This window comes from Oryctolagus cuniculus, chromosome 20 (assembly GCF_964237555.1).
Source record: "Oryctolagus cuniculus chromosome 20, mOryCun1.1, whole genome shotgun sequence".
Taxonomy (NCBI): domain Eukaryota; kingdom Metazoa; phylum Chordata; class Mammalia; order Lagomorpha; family Leporidae; genus Oryctolagus; species Oryctolagus cuniculus.
In genome coordinates, this window is record NC_091451.1 from 40,049,084 (window position 1) to 40,072,870 (window position 23,787).

The 23,787-nt window shown below is 58.5% G+C and overlaps 1 protein-coding gene across 6 annotated transcripts in view; it reads right to left on the reverse strand.

Annotated features, from left to right (window-relative positions):
- SYNE3 (spectrin repeat containing nuclear envelope family member 3) overlaps nt 1-22,852 on the reverse strand; it is a 79,131-nt gene extending 56,279 nt beyond the window's left edge. Inside the window, exons 1-2 of one of the 6 annotated variants that reach the window (XM_070065589.1) lie at nt 22,761-22,782; nt 7,947-8,004 (exon numbers count right to left, since the gene is read on the reverse strand). In XM_070065589.1, the coding sequence (XP_069921690.1) occupies nt 7,947-7,977 (31 nt within the window). In that variant the 5' untranslated portion in view covers nt 7,978-8,004; nt 22,761-22,782. Of the gene's footprint in view, nt 1-7,946; nt 8,005-9,105; nt 9,526-10,465; nt 10,525-10,614; nt 11,971-22,760 lie in introns of those variants that run through there. The other 5 variants (XM_051842350.2, XM_070065590.1, XM_070065591.1 and 2 more) reach the window with 5 other exon arrangements.
- Between the last annotated feature and the right edge of the window lie 935 nt (nt 22,853-23,787).

The following is a 23,787-nucleotide window of genomic DNA, read 5'->3' on the forward strand; positions in this document are numbered from 1 at the left end:
GCTCAGCCCAGAGCGGGTGTTCGCCATTTCGTCCAGGCCTGTGGCCGTATCCGCAAAGCTGTGTGTTGCCATCCACCGTCTGGACCTGCAGCCATGGTCACGGGGCCAGCCAGCATGCCCTCACTCAGCCCTGCAGTGTTTGCTGATTAGTCTGACCTCCCCTTAGACTGTCACCCTCAATGGCAGAGGCTGCGACGCAGGCCTGGGACACGCCTGGCTCACAGGAGGAGGGCACACCGCTTACTAAGTGAGTGAGCACAACTCCAGCCCTCCTGGAACTGGGGCTGGCTCTCGTGGGGCCAGGCCAGGGTAGGCAGTTGCTGGAACCTTCCCCAGACTTGAGCACCGCTCCAGATCTCAGGCTGCAGAGGTGGGCCTTGCAGGATGACAGGCACTCCAGAGAGCCAATGGGAGGCTTTATGGACCTCTTCCTGCATCTCAGCGTGGACACTCGGACCAGCTCTTAGGGATCCTTTTATCTGGCCATCTTATAGATGGGAAGACTGAGGCTCAGGCGAGGAAAGTGTCCTATAGCAGCCCAGTGGCAGAGCTGTGGCCAGGACCTATCTTGGTATAATAACATCTCGTGCCTCTGAGGGGAGGCTCTGTTTCTCCATAGTGTCCCTCAACAGCCAGCACTGGTGTTTACAGTCAATCCATTTTCAACAAGCTCGGGCAGAGCCAGTTCCGTGGGAAATGATCACCTTTGCAGCCAATGGAGCTGTGACAACTGGGTAACCACATGCGAAAGAGCAGAGCTGGACCCTTACCTCACGCCGTATACAACCAAACCTAACCCGAAGAGCCACAGCGTAGGAGAAAACACAGGCATAAATCTCCCTGACCTTGGACTAAGCAGCACTTCCTTAGACGTGACGCCAAAGCTGAAGCAACAAAAGGAAAAATAGATAACTGAACAGCATCAAAATCTACATCTTTTGGTCCAAGAACACCACTACGAAGGTGAAAAGATAGCCAAAGAATGGGATGAAATTTCCGGAAGTCATGGCTCTGAAAAGGGATTGCTCCTAGAAGATTCAAGAACCCTTACAGCTAGGAAATGGACCCAGGATTTGAATAGACTCTCCTTCCAGCAAGATGTACAAACAAGTTTCCAATAAGCACATCGGAAAGCGCCGAAGGCGCAGGAAAGATGTCCCACTTCCGAAGCCATCAGGGAAATGCAAATTAAAGCCCAAATGAGATGCAGCTTCACCCCCACTAGAATGGATACAATAGAAAAGACTGCGACAGGTGTTGGTGAAGACGGAGCAGTCGGCGCCCTCGTGACAGGTGTTGGTGAAGACGGAGCAGTCAGCGCCCTCTATGTCCCAGCACACTTGGGAAACAGCCTGGCAGCTTGCAATGCTTACACAATTACCATGCAACCCAGCAATGCACTCCTAGGTGTGTGCTCAAGAGCAATGAAAATCCACGTCCATGGCCGGCACCGCGGCTCACTAGGCTAATCCTCCGCCTTGCGGCGCCGGCACACCGGGTTCTAGTCCCGGTCGGGGTGCCGATTCTGTCCCGGTTGCCCCTCTTCCAGGCCAGCTCTCTGCTGTGGCCCGGGAGTGCAGTGGAGGATGGCCCAGGTGCTTGGGCCCTGCACCCCATGGGAGACCAGGAGAAGCACCTGGCTCCTGGCTTCGGATCAGCGCGGTGCGCTGGCCGCGGCGGCCATTGGAGGGTGAACCAACAGCAAAGGAAGACCTTTCTCTCTGTCTCTCTCTCTCTCTCACTGTCCACTCTGCCTGTCAAAAAAAAAGAAAAGAAAAGAAAAGAAAATCCACGTCCAAACAAAAACACACACAATTGTACACGACGACCCAAAAAGTGGAAGTGACACAAATGTCCATCAGCTAATGGATAAACAAAATCCCGTGACTCATAAAATGGAATATTGTTTGACAATAAAAAGAAACGAAGTACTGGAATATGTTACAACATGGGTGATTCTTGAAACCAACATGCTAAAGCCTCCGAGGACCAAATATCCTGTGATGCCATTATAGTAAGTGCAGACCCGGCAGGTCTACAGAGAAAGAGCACCTGTGGTCGCAGAGAGCTGGGGACAGGTGCAGGCTGACAGACTGCTAAGTCGAGCAGGGTTACTTTGGGGGTAATAAAAATGTCCGAAAAACTGTATCGTGATGATTGTACATCTCTGTGAACAAACACAGGCCCTGAATTGTACACCCGAAATCAGTAAACTGGATTTGAGAGTTATATAAATTATATTTCAATAAAGCTGTTTTTTTAAAAAAAGAACCAGACTCTGAAAATTAGGAGGGCATTCAGTAGAAACACTCATCCTTGAACTCATTAAGATGACATCCACCAAAAGGTTCCCAAGACTTGCACACCTTCGGTGATGGGTGGCTCACTGCCTCCTCCAGGCATCCTAACCTGCTGTTGCATAGCTCAGGCAAGAAGTTGTTTGTTCCAGGGAGCTAGCACCCGGTCAACAGTGTGTTCACGTAAAGGGGGCTAAGGGACCCCTGGGTGCCTCTCAAGCTGAGGAGCAGCCCCTGGCATCACTGAGCCGGGCTGCAGTGCCAGTCCAGTGCCCTCCCCAGGTGCTCCCCACTGCACAGGCTCCTAAAGGTGACTCTGAAGGTCAGTGTCATCACCCCCAAGTCAGAGACAAGGAAACCAAGGCTCACGCAGGCGAAATAACGCGAACTGGTCACTGCCACTGCCCAAGAGGCGGAGCTGGGAGTGGGACCAGCTCTTCTGAACTCCAGGGCTGCAGCTGCCCCGGCCGCATTGGCCAGATTACTTCTGAGAGCCTGAGCGCTCCCGAGCCCAAGCTGGCCCTACAGGCGTTCTAGAAAGGACATGGAGTCCTCCAATCAACTCCGGGACACACAGAGCAAACTCTGCCCCCGAAAGAAATGCTGAGTGCAGAGCCTGGAGCAGGAGGTGTGGCCTCAGGAGCACCCAGGGAGCACCCTGGGAAGCTGGCTGACCGGGCCAGACTCAGGGGAGGTCAGGAGCACACACAACAGCCTTGGCGCCAGGGTTTAGTGCACCTTTGGGGGCAGGTGATGGAGTCTCCCATCTGCTAGTACCCCATCCCCCACCCCCAGGCTCACCTACACCCCTAGATCGCCCTACTCCCAGGCTCATCTGTACCCTTAGACTGCCCCGCCCCCACCCCCAGGCTCACCTGCACCCCTAGACTGCCCTCCCCCCCTCAGGCTCACCTGCACCCCTAGGCTGCCCTGCCCCCACCCCAGGCTCACCTGCACCCCTAGACTGCCCTGCATGTGTGTCAAGGTGAGCCCAGGGTCTGGATCTTTGGATACAAAGGAAGGAGCTGTGGGTTGGACACAATGTCACAAACAGCAGTCAAGATGGCCAGAGTTGCCACGAGTGGGGCCAGCGTGGTAATGGCCCCAAAGGCACCACCACACCGAAGGTCCCTGTGGTGCTGACTGCACCCCCTCACAAATGGAGAAACTGAGGCTCCTGCCCAGACAGCTCCCGGGGCAGGGAGCGAGGGACAAGCCCAGGCCTGCCTGGCTCTCGCACCCAGGCCCTGCTACGAAACGGTCAGCAAAATGAGGAAGTGAGTCAGGACAACCGAGAAAGGGGGGTTCCTTTCTGAGTCAAACAGGATTTCCCATGCACACCAACCGACTGCAGAGAGAGGGGTGAGGGGGTGAGCCCTGCGCTCGGGCCGGTGGGCGCTCAGCCCCAGCAGCCCCTCGGCAGCAAGGACAAGACAAGCTGCAGGCGTGTGCGCGGCTTGTGGCTCAGAGGCCTTGTGCAACTCCGCAGGGAGCGGTCCCAGCCAGGGACGGCGACCCCAGCTGCAGGGGCCCTGGACTTGGCATTGCCGGAGCCAATGGCTGAGCAAACCCCAGATGGCTGTGCCGGGGACCCTTGCGCCTCTCATCTCAGCTGCGTGGGCAGATGAAGGCTGGCGGACAGTGGGACAGGCCCAGCTGCGTGGGCAGATGAAGGCCGGCAGACAGCGGGGCAGGCCCGGCTGCGTGGGCAGGTGAAGGCTGGTGGACAGCGGGGCAGGCCCGGCTGCGTGGGCAGATGAAGGCCTGCGGACAGTGGGGCAGGCCCGGCTGTGTGGGCAGGTGAAGGTGGGCGGGCAGCAGGCGGGCCCATCTCATCCTCCCACGCGGAACCACATCGGGGCAAGCTCCCCTCCCCTGAATTCATCTGATGACCAGTCCCATTTCACGGCCCACTCGAGGCTGCGGCCGGGGTGGAAGGCCACCGAGGTGAACCAAGCCTGGATCCTGCCTGCCCGGGGACCTGGCAGCTCGGGCTCCCTTTCTGGGCAGTGGGCGGGGCATCCAGAGCATTTCCACCACCTGCAGATCCCCTCCCCCACCCCAGGACACTTCTCAACTCGGAACCTTCTGGAACCCACCAGTTCAGAGATATCCTATGGGACACACTCACTAAATGCACTTTCCAAAATGTCTCTGTGGTCCCAGAGCCCCCTCGGACAACGTGCTGGGGGCCCAGGATGGGCAGCGAGGGCTCCACAAACCCCCACCGAAACCCTGAGCAGCCTGGGCAGGGCCTCTGCAGCCGTCGCCAGCTTCCCCGGGGCCCAGACTCAGGCCAGATGAGGAACGAGCTTGACCAAGGCAACCTGCGCCACTCATCCTTAGCATCGCTCATTGCCAATGGCCCAGAATTTTCCACGGAGTTGACGTCACCAAGTTTCCAGAATGATTTTTTTCAATCCAACTGGAACATGTGCAAATTTCTCATTTATTGAAGACTTAAGCAAGCCACAGACCCCTGAGTCCAGAGAGCAGAGCCCCAGCTGGGCCTGGCCATCTCATGCTCCCTAGTGCGATGGCTCTGGTCAGGAGCCGGTACTTTCTAAGCCCACTGCTCCTTCTCTTGGTATCAGCTGCTGGCCTTCTTTGCAGGGCCACGTCTTTAAACAAAGAAACAGAATTTGTGGTCACCTGGTCCAAGTCGCTTGGCTAACAAGGAGGATCGGGGCAAGGCCAACTCTGGGTGATGTGGGGCTGCTGGTTGGGTCAGCGGGAGGGCATGGCTCACTCCTGGTGCCCCAGCCCTGGGACCTCACACACAGCAACTCACAAAGCCTCGCCCGTCCTGGGCACTCCAAACAGCTGCTGAGGACAAACCCAGAAGTCAGCCAACCCAGGTTCAACCCTGACTTTGCCGCTGAAAAATTATGCAACAAGCGCGTTTAAGTCCTGACTTTACTTTCTCACCTGCAAAATGGGAATAATAATAGTATGACTGTTCCTGGTGACCCAAATACTAAAGGGGCTGATACCAGTAAAGTGGTTGGAACAGTTCTGGCACACAGTCGGTGCTACACACATGCTTGCTAATAAGTAAATAATAAACTTGCAACGGTGACCATTCTACTAAGGGGGGAAAAATAAGCATGCAATGGAACAGCCCAACAAAACAGAAACCGTTCAAGTCTGCAATCCATGCACTGAGGAACTGAAGCCCCGGAACAATGCCGTGGCTGAAGAGAGGAAGGCCGTGCTGCGAGACCCCAGATACCGCAGAGCGGAGGTTGCAAGCTTTCTGGAAAGGGCCAGAGGCAACCGGGTAGGGTTCATGAGCCATCTGGCCTCTGGGACAAGCACTCAGATCTGTCACCACAGCACAGAAACAGCCACAAATAATGCGCACAGGAATGAGCACAGCTGTGTCCCAATAAAGCTTTATTCATAAAAGCAGGCATTTGGGGGCCAGTGTTGTGATACAGCTGGTAAAGCCATTGCCTGCAATGCCTGGCATCCCATATGGGCCCAGTTCAAATCCCAGCTGCTCCACTTCCAATCCGGTTCCCTGCTAGTGTGCCTGGGAAAAGCAGCAGAAGACGGGTCAAGTCCTTGGGCCCCTGCACCCACGTGGGAGACCCGGATGTAGCTCCTGGCTTCGGCCTCGCCCAGCCCTGGCTACCGTGGCCAACTGGGGAGTGAACCAGTGGATGGAAGATGGATCTCTCTCCCTCTTCCTCTCTCTCTAACTCTTTCAAAATTAATTTTAAAATCTTGGGGGAAAAAAGGCATTAGGCCTGTTGGCTGCAGTATGCCAACTCCTGCTGTGCAAATTTTGGAAAAACCGTCCAAGTCGACGAGAAAGGAAAGGAATGCAGAAAAAAGCAGAGTTCCTGCAGAGCACGGAATCATCGGGTCACTTTCAAGTTTTCCGTTTCCTTCAAGTAACAGTTTTTTTAAACACAAATTTGAAGTCTTTCAATGTTACATTCTAGTAACAAACTTAAAACTGTCCCAGTTCCACTGGACTTGAGAATCAGAGTACTCAGCCCAACATTCCCATCATGCTATTCAGAAAAGCCTGGAACCGGAACTAAGCTGGCTTCGGCATCTGCCAGCTGTGTGACCTCAGCCAGGTTTATTAACCTCTCTGTCCCCGTTCCCCTATTTGTATGGGAATAGCAAGGGCATCTATAAAACTGCAGAGAGCCTGGGCTGTGACTTGGGTATGAGTGTGGATGTTCAGTGTCTCAAAGGCCCCCATGCTAAGGGTCTGGCTCCCAAGACTTATGCTAATGTCACTGAGAAGCAGGACTCCAGGTGTGGTGTGTGGAGGTGGGGCCCTTAGGAGGCCATGGACTGCCCTGGGCAGGCAGAGTAGAGCGCCTGGGACTAAGTCCTGCGGCTGTGTAAGAGGTCACACAGACAGCGACACAGGTCACACACACGCAGGTGTGGACATAGACATGGACACAGGTCACACACGCAGGTATGGACAGACATGGACATAGGTCACACACACAGGCGTGGACACAGGGACACAGGTCTCACAAACACAGGTGTGGACAGACAGCAACACAGGTCACACACACAGGCATGGACACAGGGACACAGGTCTCACACACACAGGTGTGGACAGACACGGATACACGTCACACACACACAGGCATGGACGCAGTCGCTCATCTCTGCCACGTGATGCACCACCCCACCCCGGGATTCTAACACCAAGAACGCCACCACCAGACGCCACACCTCGGGGTCATCGGATCTCGGACCGGGCGCCTTCGAAATCATGAGCTGAAAAACCTCCCGTCTACAAAGCGAGCTCCCTGGGGCTTCACTATAGTAACAAAGAAGCCTGGCACTGAGCTCGGGGCACGCGAGGCCCTGAACACCAGGACACGGCTACTCGGTCCCACTCCGCCGGCCGGGTCTGGCGGCCCCTGCGTCCCGGGTGCATCAGGAACCAGGCAGAGCACAAAGCCCCGCACACCCCACCTCCCAGCCAAGGGGAACGCCCTGTGCAGTGTCCAGATTTGGGGCAGAAAACATCACAGAACCACTCGCCCCCCCACTTCTGCTTTGATAGGTGACACCCAGCTTGGGGAAGAATGGCCAAGGAGAGACAGGGTGTGCTCCCAAGGGGAATGAGCAGACAGAGGGAGTCTCAGGCTGAACTCGCCGACTCCGTGGGGGCATGCACCCCCTGCCCCAGCCTGAGCCCTCCACGGCCAGAGCCCAGCCCTGCCCGGCTCCTGAGGCTCAGGCCCCAGGCTGCTCTGCTTCCTGCCCCAGGGAATCCGTCAACTCTGCAGGAGCCGGGGGCAACCAGGGTCCTCTCTCAGCAGAAACAGGTACCAGAGGGCCCAGGGTCAAGAGCCTGTCTGACTGCAGCTGCCCAACGCCTTGCAGCCTCCACCTAGGAGAATCCAAGACGCACAGCAGGACAAAGTCCTTCTCTAGCCTCACCCCGCCTCCTTGGGCCTGCAGCCCGAACTCCCTGGGGCTCCCCGCATACGCCGGGGTACACCACGGCTATCCCCACTCAGTGTCTTTGCTCCTGCTGGTTTCTCTGCCCTTCTCTGCCTGGCTACGTTCACCTATCAGCTCTGACATCATTGCCTTCAGGAAGCCTTCCAGGGTTTTTCCCAAGGGGTGCAGAACTTGGAACTAAAACTGCTAAGTACCTACCAGGGTCAGGCACTGTGAGGCGTGAGTCCATGTCAGCTCACTGCCGGCCTCCTGTCTCCTGTTAAATAGGAATGATTAACTCATTTAGAGATAACAAAGTCAAGCTTAGGCCCAGATAGTTAGGTAGCCTGCCCAAGGCCAAGGTCGCGAAGCTGGTTCTCCCCGTAGTTGCACAAGGGTTTGTGCCGTCCCCATCCTGCTGGGCGGCGAGGGGGTGTGCACTGACTCACAAGCCCCTGCCGCCTCTCTGGGATCTGCAGAGCACGGTGCAAGGTCAGTGGTTAACAGGCTTGTGGGCTATAATTAGTGCAAGCCAGTTCCTGCCAGGGCTTGGAGATGCCGGGGGTCACGGCTTGTCTGTGTGACACCCAGGCCAACCAACCCTGGAATGGACTTCTGCTCCTCTGCTCTCTATGGGGCTCTCTGCAGGAGCGGGGGCCCCCTGTAGGCTCACAGGTGCCCCCTCATCCCCAGACCTCAGCGCCAGCAGCCACCTGCACCCGGGCCATAGGGGGGAGCCGCCCTCCGGGCCTCCGTGCCGCGGCGTGTTTAACACACCCACATCAGCTCTGGGGGACTTGCGGGAGGAGGCTGCTGGCCCCGCTCCTGGAAGGGGGTCTGCGAGGGGGCTGGGCTCCTCATCAGAGCCAGAGCCAGAGGTCCACACTCGCCGTGTGCACAGCCCTGGAAGCTGACCCAGCACCTCTCACCCCCATCGTCTCCATCATCCCCCACCCACCCCGATCCACTGGCTCCCGACAGCTGCTGCTGGACCCAGGGAGGGAGCGCTCCCAGGTTCTCCCCAGCAGCCCCGTCCCTGCCTGAGCTGCCATGCTCCAGGGCCACCCGCCCCGCTGGGGCAGGGGGTCCACACTGGGGGCCCTGTTCTTACTGCCGTGCACACGGTAATCCTCGAAGGGACTGGCAGCCCCCAGGCAAAGCCGCTGTCCCCGAGAGGGCCACACTCAGCAGCAGGACGCCCAACACCCAGGGACGACGGCTTCCATCTGTCCCCAGAGAAAAGACCGTGCCTGTGCTGGGCGCCAGTGCTTCCCTCCACGGACTCTGACCTGGTGTGCCCCAGCCCGAGCGCCCGCAAGCAACCGGCAGGGGCTCCGGCCACTCGCTTTCTCCTTGTTTTCCTCAGGGCACTACCAACCTGCCAACATGTTCTTGCTCACGTGCTTGTCTGCTTGTTGTGTCTAGATGCTTCTAGAGTGTACGTTCCCCCAAGAGCAATGTTTCTGCCAGTCTCATCCACACTTCTTGTCCCAACACCAAGGCCAGTGCCAGCACACAGGAGGCCCTCCGCAAGGAGTCCGTGCACAAGACTGCAGGGGCCGGCGCTGTGGCGCAGCCGGTTAATGCCCTGGCATCCCATATGGACGCTGATTCTAGTCCCGGCTGCCCCACTTCTAATCCAGCTCTCTGCTGTGGCCTGGGAAAGCAGTGGAAGATGGCCCAAGTGCTTGGGCCCCTGCACCCACGTGGGAGACCAGGAAGAAGCTCCTGGCTCCTGGTTTCGGATCGGCGCAGCTCCAGCGGTTGCAGCCAACTGGGGAGTGAACCAGCAGATGTCTCTACCTCTCTCTGTAATTCTTTCAAATAAATAAAATAAAAATCTTAAAAAAAAAAAAAAGAAAGAAACTCTGCCCTGTGGATTCAACTCCATTCATTGCTTCAGGTGCCTCCCACAGCAGAGAAAATGCTAAGCTGGAATTGAGGGATGTTCAGTCCTGGGGACACAGCCGGGAAGGGAGGGTAGAGTCACAGAGGAGGTGGCCTGAGCCAAGGACAGCGGAGGAGGTGGCCACGGGAAGCAGGGGTGTGTGGGAGAGGGGACGACGCGTGCAGTGCAGGACTGGCCGTGGGGTCTGTCCCGGTGTGCAGGGGGTGGAGGCGGAGACCCTCCAGCCTCATTCCTGCCTCTGACAGCATCCACCAGACCCCCGGCTGGCCCGGAGCGGGCAGGGCTGGCCCGAGGACAAGGGCAGTAATGCCTGCCCTCACTGACTCTCAGGAGACAGCTGGGCCTCTGGGAGCACAGAGCAGGGCCCAGCAAGTCGAAGGGAGGAGGCTCAGGGGAGAGAAGACCCCTTACACCGCCTGCACCCACCCTCCCCACCCCCACCACCACCACTGTGACCAGGGTGACCCATTAGTCCTGGACTGCTGGACATTTCCCACGTGTCAGCCATAAGACCCCGACCCCCAGCACAGCCCTCAGCCTGCAGCAAACCAGGGGCAGCCGGTCACCCCTGCAGCCCCTCCTCTGCTGAAGCCCCACCCCTCCCCAGCCTCTCGGCCACTCACAGCCCGTGTGCCCAGAGCCAGGGTCAGAGCACTCCTCCTCCAGGTACCTGACAGCGGACGTGTGCCCGGGTGCTGGCCCTCCTCCCCATCACAGCCGCCAGAGGTGGGCAGCAGGTGCAGAGGGCCCCGGCTCGGCCCAGCTTCCCCGGGGTCGTCATGGCGGCTGCCAGGGCCTCTCTGATTCCTGACAACTGTCTGGGATTTACCTCTGAGGCCTGCACACACCAAGGACGGGCTGCCTCCCCTGCCTCCTCTGGGCGTCCACGGCGGGGCCTGTGCCAATGGAGGACGCTCCCGTCTCCATTTTGCAGGAAGGAAACTGAGGCAGAAACCCCAGTCAGGAACTCACATGCACCTTTTGTTTTGCAAGACCTGGGGGCATCCATTCTTCAAAAGCAGCTACTCCCAGACCTCAGTTTCCAGAATCTTCTAGAATCTTCTAGAGCTTTCCACACCAGCTCTGCAGAGACCTGCACATGGACCAACACAGCTCCCCCAAAGCTGTTCAGGGAAATGCGTCAGCCTAAAGGCCTGTGAGGTCCCCCAAACATGCCAGCTCCCCAAGGAGCTGAGTATCAAGGGGGGGTTACGAGAGCCCCAGCTGTAACGGGAAACATGCGAGTGATTAAATTAATCCCATCAGCAAGTGCCTGGATCAACTATGTGTAATCTCCCTCACTCCCCCTGCAAGGGCTTCCTGTGTGTTGAGACTCGTGCTGCTGATTGCAAGCCTGCAGCCTTGGACAAGCGCCTTCTGCGACCTTGGACAAGCGCCTTCTGCGACCTTGGACAAGCACCTTCATGCCTCCGGGCCTCCTCTAGGCAACACTGCCTCTACAGGGGTGTGGGCCAACGCGATCGGGCACTGCTGTCCAGCGGGGTACACCCCTTAGACTCTTCATAGAGGTGCGAGGGTAACAGCGACCCTTCCTGGGGAGCACACAGGGCTGTGTGAGTCGCACAGGAGCACTGCACGGCTGCACCACATCCTACTGTGATCACCTATTCAGATGAAGAACGGAGCTCAGAGAGGCCAGGCGGCCTGCCCGAGGTCCCACAGGCACCTCTGCACATCTCCCCTGTTCACTCGTCTCTCTTTAAGGCTCACTCATTTATCTGAAAGGCAGAGTTAGATAGAGAGAGGGAGCGATCTTCCCTCACTCCTCAAATGGCCACAATGGCTGAAGCGGGACCGGTCAGGAGCCAGGAGCCAGGAGCCTGTGGGTGCGGAGGCCCAGGCACTTACGCCACCTTCCAGTGTTTTCCACTGCTCTCCCCGGGAGCTGGATGGCAGGTGCGCAGCCAGCGCTGCAGGCAGCAGCCTTCCCCTTTCTTTATGCTCGGCACAGCCCCTGCCCTGCTCGTAACCACTGCGCTGCCAGCTCCAGCTGACCGCACGCATCAGTTACTGAGCACTGGGGCCTGTCTCAGCCAGCAGACGCAGCCTGAGACCTGTTCCAGAACACATTTGCAAGGACTGAGGACAACTCTGCAAGCCCCCTCCCCAGCAGGGACAGCCCCTCCCCGTTTCTCTACAGCTCTCCACCCAAGTCAGTCTTCCTATTTTCAAACGGTTGAAAAAAATCAGAATAATATTTTGAGACACGTGAAAATTAAGTGAAATTCAAGTTCCAGTGTCTGCAAATAAAGTTTTATTGGAAACAACCAACATCCATTAATTTCCGTGCTGTCTGTGGCGGCTTCAGAGACAACCTCTGGGGCCTTTGTCTGGAAGCTCCAGAGGCCCTGTACTATCAGCTCGGGATCTACCCCACCCACCCCCACCCACCCCCGCCTACCAGGGCCGCATTCCTCCAGGCCTGAGAGCCTAGAAGGTTCTCTTCCAGCCCTTTCGGCAAATCCTGACGCAATCCCCTGCTGTCACAATAGGCTGACCACCAGAGTGACCACCAGGTGGAAGATCCCTCCTTGTGTAACTAACTCTTGATTTTTAAAATAAATCTTAAATTTCCTTCTGGAATTCTTCTTACAGTCACTTCGGGTATGTCCGCCATTAAATCCGAGGTCTCCCAGCACTGTGGAGGGTTTATCTGCTGGAATCTCCTCCCAGCCCTCCCTGATGTGAATCACAGATTGGTTAAAGGTTAGAGGATAGCAGGATGGAGCCAGCGTTGTGGCACCGTGGTCTAGGCTGCTGCCTGGGACAGCCACACCCCCGCCTCGGCAGCTCGGCTTTCCATGCAGCTTCCTGCCTGGGAAGGCAGCCGGAAATGGCTCAGGTAACTGGGTTCCTGCCACCCACGCAGCAGGCCTGGCTGGCACTCCCAGCTCCTGGCTCAGGCCCTTGTGGCCGTGTGCGGAGCAGACCAGCAGACGGGGGCCCTCTGCGTGATTGTCTCTCTGCCTCTCCCAGGAAAAACAACAACAAAGGTGTAGGTAAATGTCCCCACTTCAGAGCTCAGGGCTAGAAATGAGACAAAGAGCCTGGGTGGTGCCCTTGACACCAGCACCCCCACCACACAGAGTTCATCCCAGAAAAGGGTGCCTGGCACCTTGGGCACCCAGCTGTACGGTATGCACCATCTCTTCGTGTAGACGCAGTAATGGCTGGGTCACGGAGCCATCAGGCCTTGGCCATGGACACCCGAGCCAGGAGCTGATTCACCAGCAGCTGTGGCGGAGTGGGGCAGGTGACATCCCAGGTTCCCCTCCAAGTGACACCCGGTGTCAGCAAAGCCACCTTCCCAGCTGGGAGAGCTTGGAGTGGCTGGGCAGGGACACGCCCCTCTGTCTTCTCACCTGACCCCCACAGCAGCTCTGCAGAGAAGCTGGCCAGCCCCGTCTGATGGGTGAGATCGCCAGGCCCCCTGGAGGTTACGTGGTGCCCCAGGACCACACAGCAGGTGGCAGAACTCAGGTCCCAGCCTAGGTCTGTCTGAGTCCACCTCGGGTCCAGGAGCAGAGAGAAACTCTGCCAACGTGGGAGTCTAACTGTCCTGTGCCCTGGAGGCCAGACCGTGCCAGCCACACCCCGTCTGCTGCACCGACACGGACGGCCCCACACCTGCGCAGGGGTGCAGCTCACACACACCCAGCACGTGCGCCCCCACTCCACAGAGAAGAGTGTTGAGGTCCAGAAAGTCTGGGTCCTGGAGCAAAATTAAAGGGCCCCCCAGGTGCCCTCCAGGGAAGCCCCCAAGGACTATGTTTAAAGCACCCACCTCACCCACCAGACTCCTCCCCAGGGCAGAGACGTGGCCTTGGCCTTGTCTTCCTATCCTGTGGCCATGGCTGTCTCAGTCAGTGTCAATATGCTGAAGGAACGCAGTTGCCCAAGGCACCAGGTTACAGGGCGGAAGGACCGAAATCCCAGCCAGGAACACGTGCGGCTCTGGCTCCCCAGGCGGGGCAGCTCTAGCTCGGAGCTGCATGACTAACCCGCTGCTTCCTGTAGGGGACAAATATAGGAACTCGCGGGAGCCATCCTCTCCCTCCGCTCCCTCCACATCAACAAGCCAAGACCGTGCCAAGCAGCGCCTGGCCAGCCCCACCCCAGGCACTGGGGTGGTTTTACTCAGAAGGAAGTGGGGACAACAGAAGCCACAGGACAGACTTTCTTAAAAAAAAAAAAATCCGTTATTTCTGAGCCAACACGCAGATACATCAGCCAATTCTGCCAGCCAGGCAGGCTGGCTCCTGGTGCTGGCTCGGTGGCAGAGGTGGACCTGGCCAGCAGCCAAACTGGCTCTCGGGCAGCCTGCAAGGGCTGGCTTGTGGTCGCCAAGCTGCGAGTCGCAGATGTTGACTTTCCTTGGGAGCAAAGGGTGTGGTCGGGGAGGCAGGGCTGGGCGCTCCAGGGTGAGTCCCTGCTCTGGAAAACCGTTGGCATTCCTGGACCACGTGATGCTGGTCACACCAAAAGGATTTCCTTTGCGGACCAGCCTGGCGAGGGGGCAGCCACGGGGGTGCAGGCTGGAAGGCCAAGTTCTCCGTCTGACCCCAGCAGCATGGACAGGCACCTGCCTGAGCTCCGGACCAGGGAACCTGAGTTCAACTCCTAACTCCGCTGCAACCTGAGGGGCTGCGGGCAAGTTATTTTGCGTCTCTGGCAAGTGGGGATGAGGTCCGCGTGTGCCCCACTTTGCCGCTGTGAGGACAGAGAAAACGCAACGCGGCTTTCATAAGTGCCAGACGGCCACCGGCTGCTACCTCGAAGTGTGCGTACCCACTCGCTCATTGTTCGCTCATTCACTCACTCCACAAATACAACTGGCTCTCTGGAAGTGGGTTCTGCATCCATGGATTCAACCAACCACCAGGTGGAAATGAACCGTGCACCTGCCCTGAGCAAGCCCACGTTTCTTCTCATTCCCTAACAATGGAGTATGGCAACGATCCGCAGAGTGAGGACACAGTATTAGGTAACATAAGCCACCTAGAGACGCAGGAAATAGACAGGAGGGTGGGCATGGGTTCCGTGCACCTCCCCAGATTTTCTATCAGGCGACTTGAGCGTCCACAGATGTGGTACCCAGGGGAGGTCCGGGGACCAATGCCCTGGGGGCACCCCGAGGGCACATCGTGTCCGAGCAGCTGCAATGGCTCTGGGACATCTGGGACAGCCATCCCCTGTGTGAAGAGACAGGGGATGGCTGATGACCGCACCTGCAAATGAACGACTAACTCGGTCAGTCTCGGGTAGGACAGGACACAGCACGGCAGCAGGGGTGTGGCGGGGACGACTGTGCAGGCAGGACAGCCCCTCTGAGGCTGGGACTGAGAACTGAGACCTTCGCAAAGAGGACAGGGCTGCGGGAGACACCTTCTAGGCAGAAGGAAGCCGGAGGAGGGAAAGGCGTGGTATGGTCCCGGAAGACAATGAACGGCAGGTGGGGGTCCTGGGAGGCCAAGGGCAGCTTCCAGACCCTGGGAGAGCCCCTGCACAGGGACGGGGCAGCTCTCCAGGAGGATAGTTCCTGCCAGGGCCACGAGGGAAGGTGACACACAGCACGCTGTCCTCTGCCCACTGCCACCACGCCAAACCCACCGCGTCTGAGTCCTGGAAACGCTCCTATCAGGATCTGCTCTGCCTGCTCCGTTCAAGGCTGTTGTGAGCATCAGCTCCTGCAAAGTCCCTAAGAGCCTGTTTTAAAGTATAAAGTCAGGGGCAGGTGTGCGGCGCAGTGGTCAAGCAGCCACCGGGACACCTGCTTCCCACACAGAAGTTCCTTGTTCACGTCCCCCAAATCAACACGCCAATCCGACACCCTGGGAGAAAGCAGGTGATGGCTCGAGTGCCTGGGTCCCTGCCAGCAACAGGGGAGACCCAGACGGAGTTCCTGGCCCTGGCTTTGGCCTAGTCCAGCCCTAGCTATTGCAGGCATCTGGGGGAATGAACCAGTGGATGGCAGAGCTCAGCCTCTTTCTGGCTTTTAAATAAAAATCAAAATAAATGAAAAATTAAGGTACAAAGCCTTTTTTTTTTTTTTGACAGGCAGAGTGGACAGTGAGAGAGAGAGAGAGAGAGAAAGGTCTTCCTCTCCGTTGGTTCACCCTCCAATGGCCACTACAGCCGGCGCGCTGCGGCCAGCACACCGTAATGATCCAAAGCCAGGAGCCAGGAGCTTCTCCAGGTCTCCCATGCGGGTGCAGGGCCCAAGCACTTGGGTCATCCTCCACTGTACTCCTGGGCCATAGCAGAGAACTGGACAGGAAGAGGAGCAACCGGGACAGAATCCGGTGCCCCGACCGGGACTAGAACCCAGGGTGCCGGTGCCGCAGGTGGAGGATTAGCCTACTGAGCAGCAGCGCCGGCCACAAAGCCTTTTAATAATGGTAATAACCACCACTCCTCTCTGGGCTGGCAGTGACGACATGAGAGGATGAAGAGGACCTCATGGTCCAGGAGGGAAGCAGACTTGAAAACTTCACTAAGTATCAATGGCAAAGTACGATGGGAACAGGAAAACAGAGGTGACTACAGGAGGCTTCCTGGTGGAGGGGACATCCAGCCAGGTGCTGGCTGGAGGGGCAGGGAGGGCTGGCGGGAGGGGCAGGGAGGGCAGCCGGGCAGAACTAACAGTCTGTGCTCAGGCCCAGAGATGAGAGAGGTCAGGAAGAATCGGGGGCTTCATGGGACCGGAGGTGGCCAGGTAGCAGAGAGTTGGGCAGGCCGGAGACTTGCGACTTGATCCTCAGAGCAGGGGGATAAGCAGGCAGCCACCAGCTGCAGTGGCCTGGCCCTTCCTGGGACAGATGGCAGATGGCAGCGGCCACACTCAGGTCCCCAACACCGACAGCGAGCCTGCAGCCCACGCACGACGGAAGAGCTGGACTTCAGGGCACCTGAGTGGTCTCCCAATTTCAATCTCTCATTTTATTGTTTTTGTGAGATTTATTTTATTTACTTGAAAGGCAGAGTGACAGAGAAAGAGACAGAGAGAGATAACTTCCATCTGTTGGTTCACTCCCCAAATGGCCATGAAGGTCAGGGCTGGGCCAGGCCAAAGCCAGGAGCCTGGAGCTCCATCCAGGTCTCCCACATGGATGCAGGGGCCCAAGCACTTGGGCCATCTTCTACTGTTTTCCCAGGCACATTAGCAGGCAGCTGGATCAGAAGTGGGGCAGCCGGGACTTGAACCGGTACCCCTGTGGGATACCAGCATTGCAGACAGTGACTTAACCTGCTGAGCCACAGCACCAGCCCCTCAATCTCATTTCAGAGCAGGAAACCGAGACTGGCCCAGGTGAAGGTCAAACACAGGCCTCTCCCATCCAAAAGGAAAGAGGCTCCCCAGTGAGTCAGCCGCTGAGTTATTCAGCAAATGTCACTGGGGAGGGGCTCAGCCATTTTCAAATCTCGAATAAAACTCTTGGCTTAATTAGACTCCAACCAGCCCTGGTGGCCCACCCATGCCTCGGGACGACCACGTGGGCCTCCCCACTTCCATCCTGTGGCCACCCCAGGTCAGGCGTGAGCGCCAGTGAGATGGACACTAGGGGAGGTGTCTGCAGGGCAGGGAGTGCAGGTCTGGTGGTTGGGAGGTCCCATCTGCCCCTGAGGCACCTGTTAAGACTCCGTTCCTCTGCATACAAAATTACAGATCAGTGCCAAGGCTCTGGCTGATTCCGGCACTCTCTTATCCCCTACCGCAGCTGGCATTTCTAAACACAGGCTGAGTGCCCCCAACCCCCCAATTCCAAATATCCCCAAGCCTGAAACATTTCAAGCAGCCACCTGACACTAACAGTTTAAAATCCCACACCTGTCCTCACGTGACAGGTCACCGTCAGAACACACACCAAAGACAGATGGCATTATCTTCCAGCTATGCGTGCAAGGCGTGCAGGAAGCACCAACGGATTTCATGCTTCAACTTCTGTCCATCCCCAAGATATCACGCTACGGAATTGTGAACAGACCAAAATCCAAAATCCGCAACACTTCTGGTCCCCCAGCATCGTGGGTGAGGGGTACTCGGGCGGTCTTGGTGCAGCACCCACACAGTTTCCGGGTCCCAGTGTCCGAAAGCGGCCAACCGCATAAGGGTCTTTCTCATCAGGGCCTCACACGTGCCAGGGGCACCCAATCCAGACACAAGGACTGAGCATCAGGAAACCACTGGGGCCGCTCCCGCTGGGACGTGCCGTGCGGGGACACCACTGGGCAGAGGCAAGTCTGAAAGAATGCATTGGGGCGGGCAGAGAGGAGGCAGCCGGGGGTCACAGCACGCAGCAAAGCACCAGGAGGGAACGGGGGTGGGTGCCCCGCCTCTGGGCCCCACGGCCACGTTCCAAAACCAGTGAGAGCCACGGACGGAGGGAAGCAGCCTGGCCCAGTCAGAGCTGTCAGTCTTCAGGACCTGGCCGAATCTGACAGCTGCGAGCCACCACCCAGCTGTTTTCACAGGCGTGTTTCCCGGTGGCCCGCCCAGGCTGGGGTGAAAAATGTGCTCAGAACACCAGCGCCCAGAGAACAGAAGTGGCTCACGGTCTCCCTGCTCCCCCAGGAGGCAGTAACCCCTGCTCCGTCATCACTGCCCACCCCGCCTCCCGGAACCCATCGCTCCAGCTGAGCCGCAAGCCCCGGCAGACTCTGTGCGGAAGACTTGAGAGAGACGCTGCCCGCTCTGAGCTTCCTGGGGGGATATTCCCAGCATGCTCACGCTGCTTGCTGCCGCTCTCCTCTGACTTTTTAAGATTAAAATGATCAAGTCAGTTGAATCTCACGTATGCCCCCGTCTGAAGCAGGAAGTTCCAGAAGTCACACCGGCGTGGCAGGTGGCATCCTCAGGGGAGACACACACGCACAGGTGTGGCAGCCCACAGCGAACCATCCTCCCCGCCTGTGTGTCCATTGCTGACCTGGCCAGGGCACTTCCCAGCTGTTGAACCGGTGGATCGGTCCAGGTGACCCGAGGCCCCTCCCAGCTCAAACATGTCAGCGTTTTATGATTCAGAAGTGTAAATCATTAGGCCAGGACTTAACATCCGACGATAATCTGAGATCACAGAGTGCTAATGTCACTTTCTTTATGAGTTGTGAAGGGGGCGATTATATCTGCTGAATGAAGAGAAGTCACGCGTCCTACAACAGGATGTCTTTTTGACTTTTTCTTTATATGATTTATTTATTTGAAAGGCAGAGTGACAGAGAGAGGGAGAGACAGAGAGAGGAAGAGACCTTTCATCTGGTTCACTCTCCAAATGGCTGCAAAGATCAGGCCAAACCCAGGAGCCTGCACTCCATCCAGGTCTCCCACGTGGGTGCAGGGGCCCAAGCATGTGGGCCGTCCTCTGCTGCCTGCACCCGCACATCAGCAGGGAGCTGGATCGGAAATGGAGCAGCTGGTGCCTGTATGGGATGCTGGTGTGGCAGGCAGTGGCTTAACCTACCGGGCCACAGCGCCAGCCCATGTGTTTTACTAAATCCAAGCAGATTAACATTTGAATCCAAGGGCGGAGTCCGATTTTCTAAGATGTAACTTGCAAATGTGCCATACTATCTTTAATATCAGTCCTAAAATTACATATATAATATTAAAAATACATATAATGGAACACAATTGTACATATAAGAGAATACTTCAAAAAGTTTATTGGTTATAGAATTAAAAGATGTTTATCTTGCTGTAAAAAAAATTTGAAACCTGGGATGAATGTGTGGGACACCAGCACCCCAAATCGGAGTGCCTGGGTTTGAGTTCTGGCTGTTTCCCACAAGCCCAGCTTCCTGCTGACACACACCCGGGGAGGCAGCAGGCAACCACTCGAGGATTTGGGTTCCTGTCACCCACATGGGAGACCTGGATTAAGTGCCTGGCTCATCCTGGCTGTTGTGGGGATCCAGGGAGAGAACCAGAGGATGGGAGATCGAGAAAGAGAGAAAGAGAGAAAGAGAGAGAGAGAGAAAGAGAGAAAGAGAGAAAGAGAGAGAGAGAGAGAGAGAGAGGAGAGAGGAGAGAGTGAGAGAGAGGAGAGAGAGACAGGGAAAATTTTTTTTCTGCCTTTCAAATAAGCAAAATTTTAAACATTTTGAGATCCAGGCATAGTTTTCATAATCTGCATTTTCCATGAGCTTTTTGAAACTTCCTGAAGCGAGGGCACACATGTACACCCTGTTTGTAAACGACGCAGCATCAAAGCAGCTAGCCTGAGGTGCCCACGGCGGGCAGCAGCGGCCCTCTCTCTCTCTGCTGCAGGATCACCCCCTCGCCTTTCCCTTCGGAGAACCTGCTTCCATCTGTGAAACAACGCACGCATGGAAGCCCACATGTACTTAAGCCTCTACCACGTGACTTCCCGTGCACCTGCACCCTGCCACTCCCCCCGCCCCCCAGCCCTCCTCTTGCCCCCACGGTGAGGTCCGACTCTTATTTAAGGTGATCACCACCCCCACCCCCAATCCCACTCTCTGTCTTCCTCTGACTTCTCCCGAACAGATCACCGATCACCACTCTGGCTTCAGGATTCCCTCTGCCAGAAGGAAGGAAACCCAGCTGCACCCAGCCTTACCCCTGCAGGAGGACTGGTGATAATAAAAACCCTCCCTCTCACCCTTGACGCCACGCGACACCCTGCCCAGGCAGGCGCTCTGCTGAGCCTGGTCCCAGTCACCTCATTTATTCTCTCTGGGGGCGATGGTCACTACTTTCAAGACGACAAACGTGAGGCTTCAGCTTCCGGGACTCGTACCCCTCTGCTTCCTAGGGGCTCGGCACACGGCCAGCACCCCGGAGTCCCACAGCAAAGATGCCTTGTCAGGTGGCAAAGGCCAGCAGCCACTGCCTGCCTTCCATCTGCTCCGCCCGGCTTCCTCTACTGGGGGCCCAGGTGGGCTGCTCTTAGATGTTTACTCTCAGAGCCCCTCTTTTCTCAGCCAGAGCTCATGATGACCGGGATCCTGCCTGGCCAGGGCCGTTGTCCCAGTGAGTAATGTCGGACATTGTCCTTGGACAGGCTGTGTGGTGTTGTGCAGAACATCAAAAGCCCAGAGTTCAGATCCTGGCTCCGCCACACGCAGGCACGGGCACAGGCATCAGTCCTGCATCTGCAAACTGGGCAGCAGTGGAGCCCTGACTGCTGCCAGACAGGAAATGCTCCCTTAGAAAACACTCACGCCCCCGTCTCTTAGATAACACACACAGTCCCTCCCAGCCTCCTCTGGGACAAGGAACAGGTGTCAGCGGCCAAGACCATTTGACAGACATGGGGAAATCAAGGCAGAGAGGGACGGGGCAGACCCCAGCCAAGCCCCCTCCCCGAGGCTGTGACAACTGCTTGTATGGGCTGTGCCTGGAGCCACGCAGCTTGCTGCCCATGAAGGGCATCATTTAAGGCTCACGGCGCCCTCCTGTGTGGGGGCTCTGGTTATGCCCCCCTCCCCCCGCCTGCCACCAGGGCTCTGAAAGCTGCAGTGACTTTCCTACCACACAGCTGGGAATGGGCGAGAGCAGGACTGGGTCCACTCATTGCTCACAGATGGGGGACACAGGCAGCCCGGCAGCCCTGGGGGCTCCCAGAGGCTCCAGGGTGTTTGGAGAAGCGTCCATGTTGCACCTGCCAGTCTCATTCCCAGAGCAGCCAAGCCAGGGTGCCCAAGGAGCCCCGGCCCCAGGTCTCTGTATCACCGGGCACAGGGGCTGCCAGGCACGGCCAGGCCCATGCAAAGCACTCGGTCGGCAGGGCTGTTCCCATGGAGACAGAAGACCCAACTCACCCTCAGACAGCCGCCTGCACCTCCAAGCAGAAACCAGTGCCTGGGGTCTCAGCCCCTCCCCTCCGTGCCACCAGCAAATCCTCAGACCCCCAGCAGGGCGAGAGTTCCAGAAATGACCTCCCAGCCCACTTCCCGCTCAGCCACCCCCAGAGGGGCCTCTCTGGCTAAAAACAACGCCGGGGCCAGCAGGCTTGGCACAGCTGTGGCTGCCAGCAGCACAGCGTTGTCCTGCCTGAGGAATGTGCAGACCCACACGTGTTGGCGCGGCTGCTGGCGCACGGCGACAGCAAAGGGAGCAAAGCAGCCGTGGCCACCAGGACGCCCCTCCCACCTCCCCGCTCGCTCGGGAGCCCTGGGGGCTGTTGGCTGCCCCAGCTGCGCGGGAGGCCAAGGCCAGGCCCTTCCCGAGGGCCGGGCTCTGCTGTGGCTGTGCCGCTCTGGGCAAAGCAGTCCCCATCTCTGTTTCGGTTTCTTCTCCTCGTGGTGGATGCAGAGGGCAGTGACTGGCGACATGCCCCTTTCCTGTCCTCACTCAACACATCTGGGGACCCTACCGTGCCCCCTCCCAAAAGGCAGGAGGCGGGGACCCCTTCAGAGACTAAGGAGGAGCCCAGGACACGGGAAAGTTCCCTGGGCCAGGGCCGCCCAGAGTAACAGGGCTCATTATCGCCACACCTCGGGCTGGAGCCCCCTGGCTTCCAGTCCCAAAGCAGAGGCCAGCTGAGCCACATGGGCCACTACTCCCGGGTGACCACGCGGCCACATCCCCGGGTCTCCTGTTTGGAGTCACACAGTAAGACCCCAGAGGAAGTCAACACCCCCCACCCCCGAGGCTCCCCCAGCCCTGCGAGCCAGCTCCTAGAGACGTGGCAGTGAGGCTCAGAGGCCAGCGCTCGCCCGGGGCTGCACAGCCCGGGGTGTGGGAAGAAACCGGGACCCCCTCGACGCCGCGGTGCCACCAGCGACTTCACCGCCCGTGCGCTGCCGAGCAGGGGTGACAGGGTCCACTCGCCCAGGGGACAGCTGGCAGACCCACCGCCCAGGCTTCCAGGGCTTTTCCTCCGGACCGGAACCTCCAGGGGCAGAGGGAAGCCTGGGACTTTGGCGGCCCCCAAGGAGCGGCGGGTTTTAAACTGAAAGAAGCGCTCGCCCGCAGCTGTCACGCCGGCCCTGGCCCTGCGCGCGCGCGCGCACACACACGCGCCTCCCCGGCTCCCCTTGACTTTCGGGGACCGCGACCCCTACGCCGGGCTCCAGCAGGGCGCTGAGTGAGGCCCGACCCCGCCGCCCCTGGCCCGGCTCGGCCTCCCCACGCCACTTACCCGGCCCGGAGCGAGCAGGAGCGCGGCGCCGCGGGCAGCTGGGGCCGAGCCGCCCGCCCTCGTCCCTGCGTCCCGGGCGGCTCCGGGGCGGGGCCGGGCCGGGGCGGGGCCCGGACACCCGCGGCCGCTCCCGCCCCGCCGGGACCCGCCTGCGGCCCGCGGGATGGCGAGGCGCCCGGCAGAAGCCCGCGGCTCCCGCGCGAGGGCCGGGGGCCCGGGGACGCGGCGCACGCAGGCTCCGCAGGGGCTCATCCTCTGGAGTGGCGCGCAGCCGCCTCTGCCTCCGGGAAAGTTGGGTCTGGGGCGGGGGGGCGGGGGGGAGGCCGGCAGCTTCTGCCACCCGGAGCCCAGGTGAGGCGTGAAATGCGGGAAGGAAGTGACCTCCGCAGCCGGCCCGATGGGCGGGGGCGAACTCCCCGTGCGCCCCTCCCACCCCAGGTCCCCAGAGCCGCAGGGAATAGGAATCCCACCCTCAATGGGAGCCTCGGGCAACCCCCAGGCCCAAGAATGTGCGTCCCCGCGCCCTCCCCCAGCTCTCCAGACACCTCCCCGCCCGCTCAGGGCCCGCAGCCCTTTAACCTGGCCTCTGAGGGCAGAAGCCTAACCTGCCCCGGGCCTTTACACCTGCACTTGCCCTGGGCAGGGCTTCCTCCCACACCTCCCGTGGGGCTCCTCCTGCGGGCCGGAGGCCTTGTTGCCTGTCTCTCTGCACCTCTGGGCCCAGGTCTCAGGGCCACTGGCCTGGCCAGCCCCTGCTCTCTTTTTTCCCAGTGACTGTGTCTCTGAGTGATTGGTTCTGTCTCCTGGATGGGGGTGAGCTGCTAAGGAGGACAACGCTCCTCCAGCCTGCAGGGCTTAGGGACAAGAACAGGGGACTCTGGAGAGAGGTGACTGCCCCAACCCACTGCTTCCAGGGGGTGTTTCCTCCTGGGTCTCGTAGCAGGTCTGGCCGGAGTTTGTTGACTAAACCAGTGTAAAAGTCAGTGTCCTAAGAGACTGACTTGTGAAACAGGACTGTGTTGTAGTG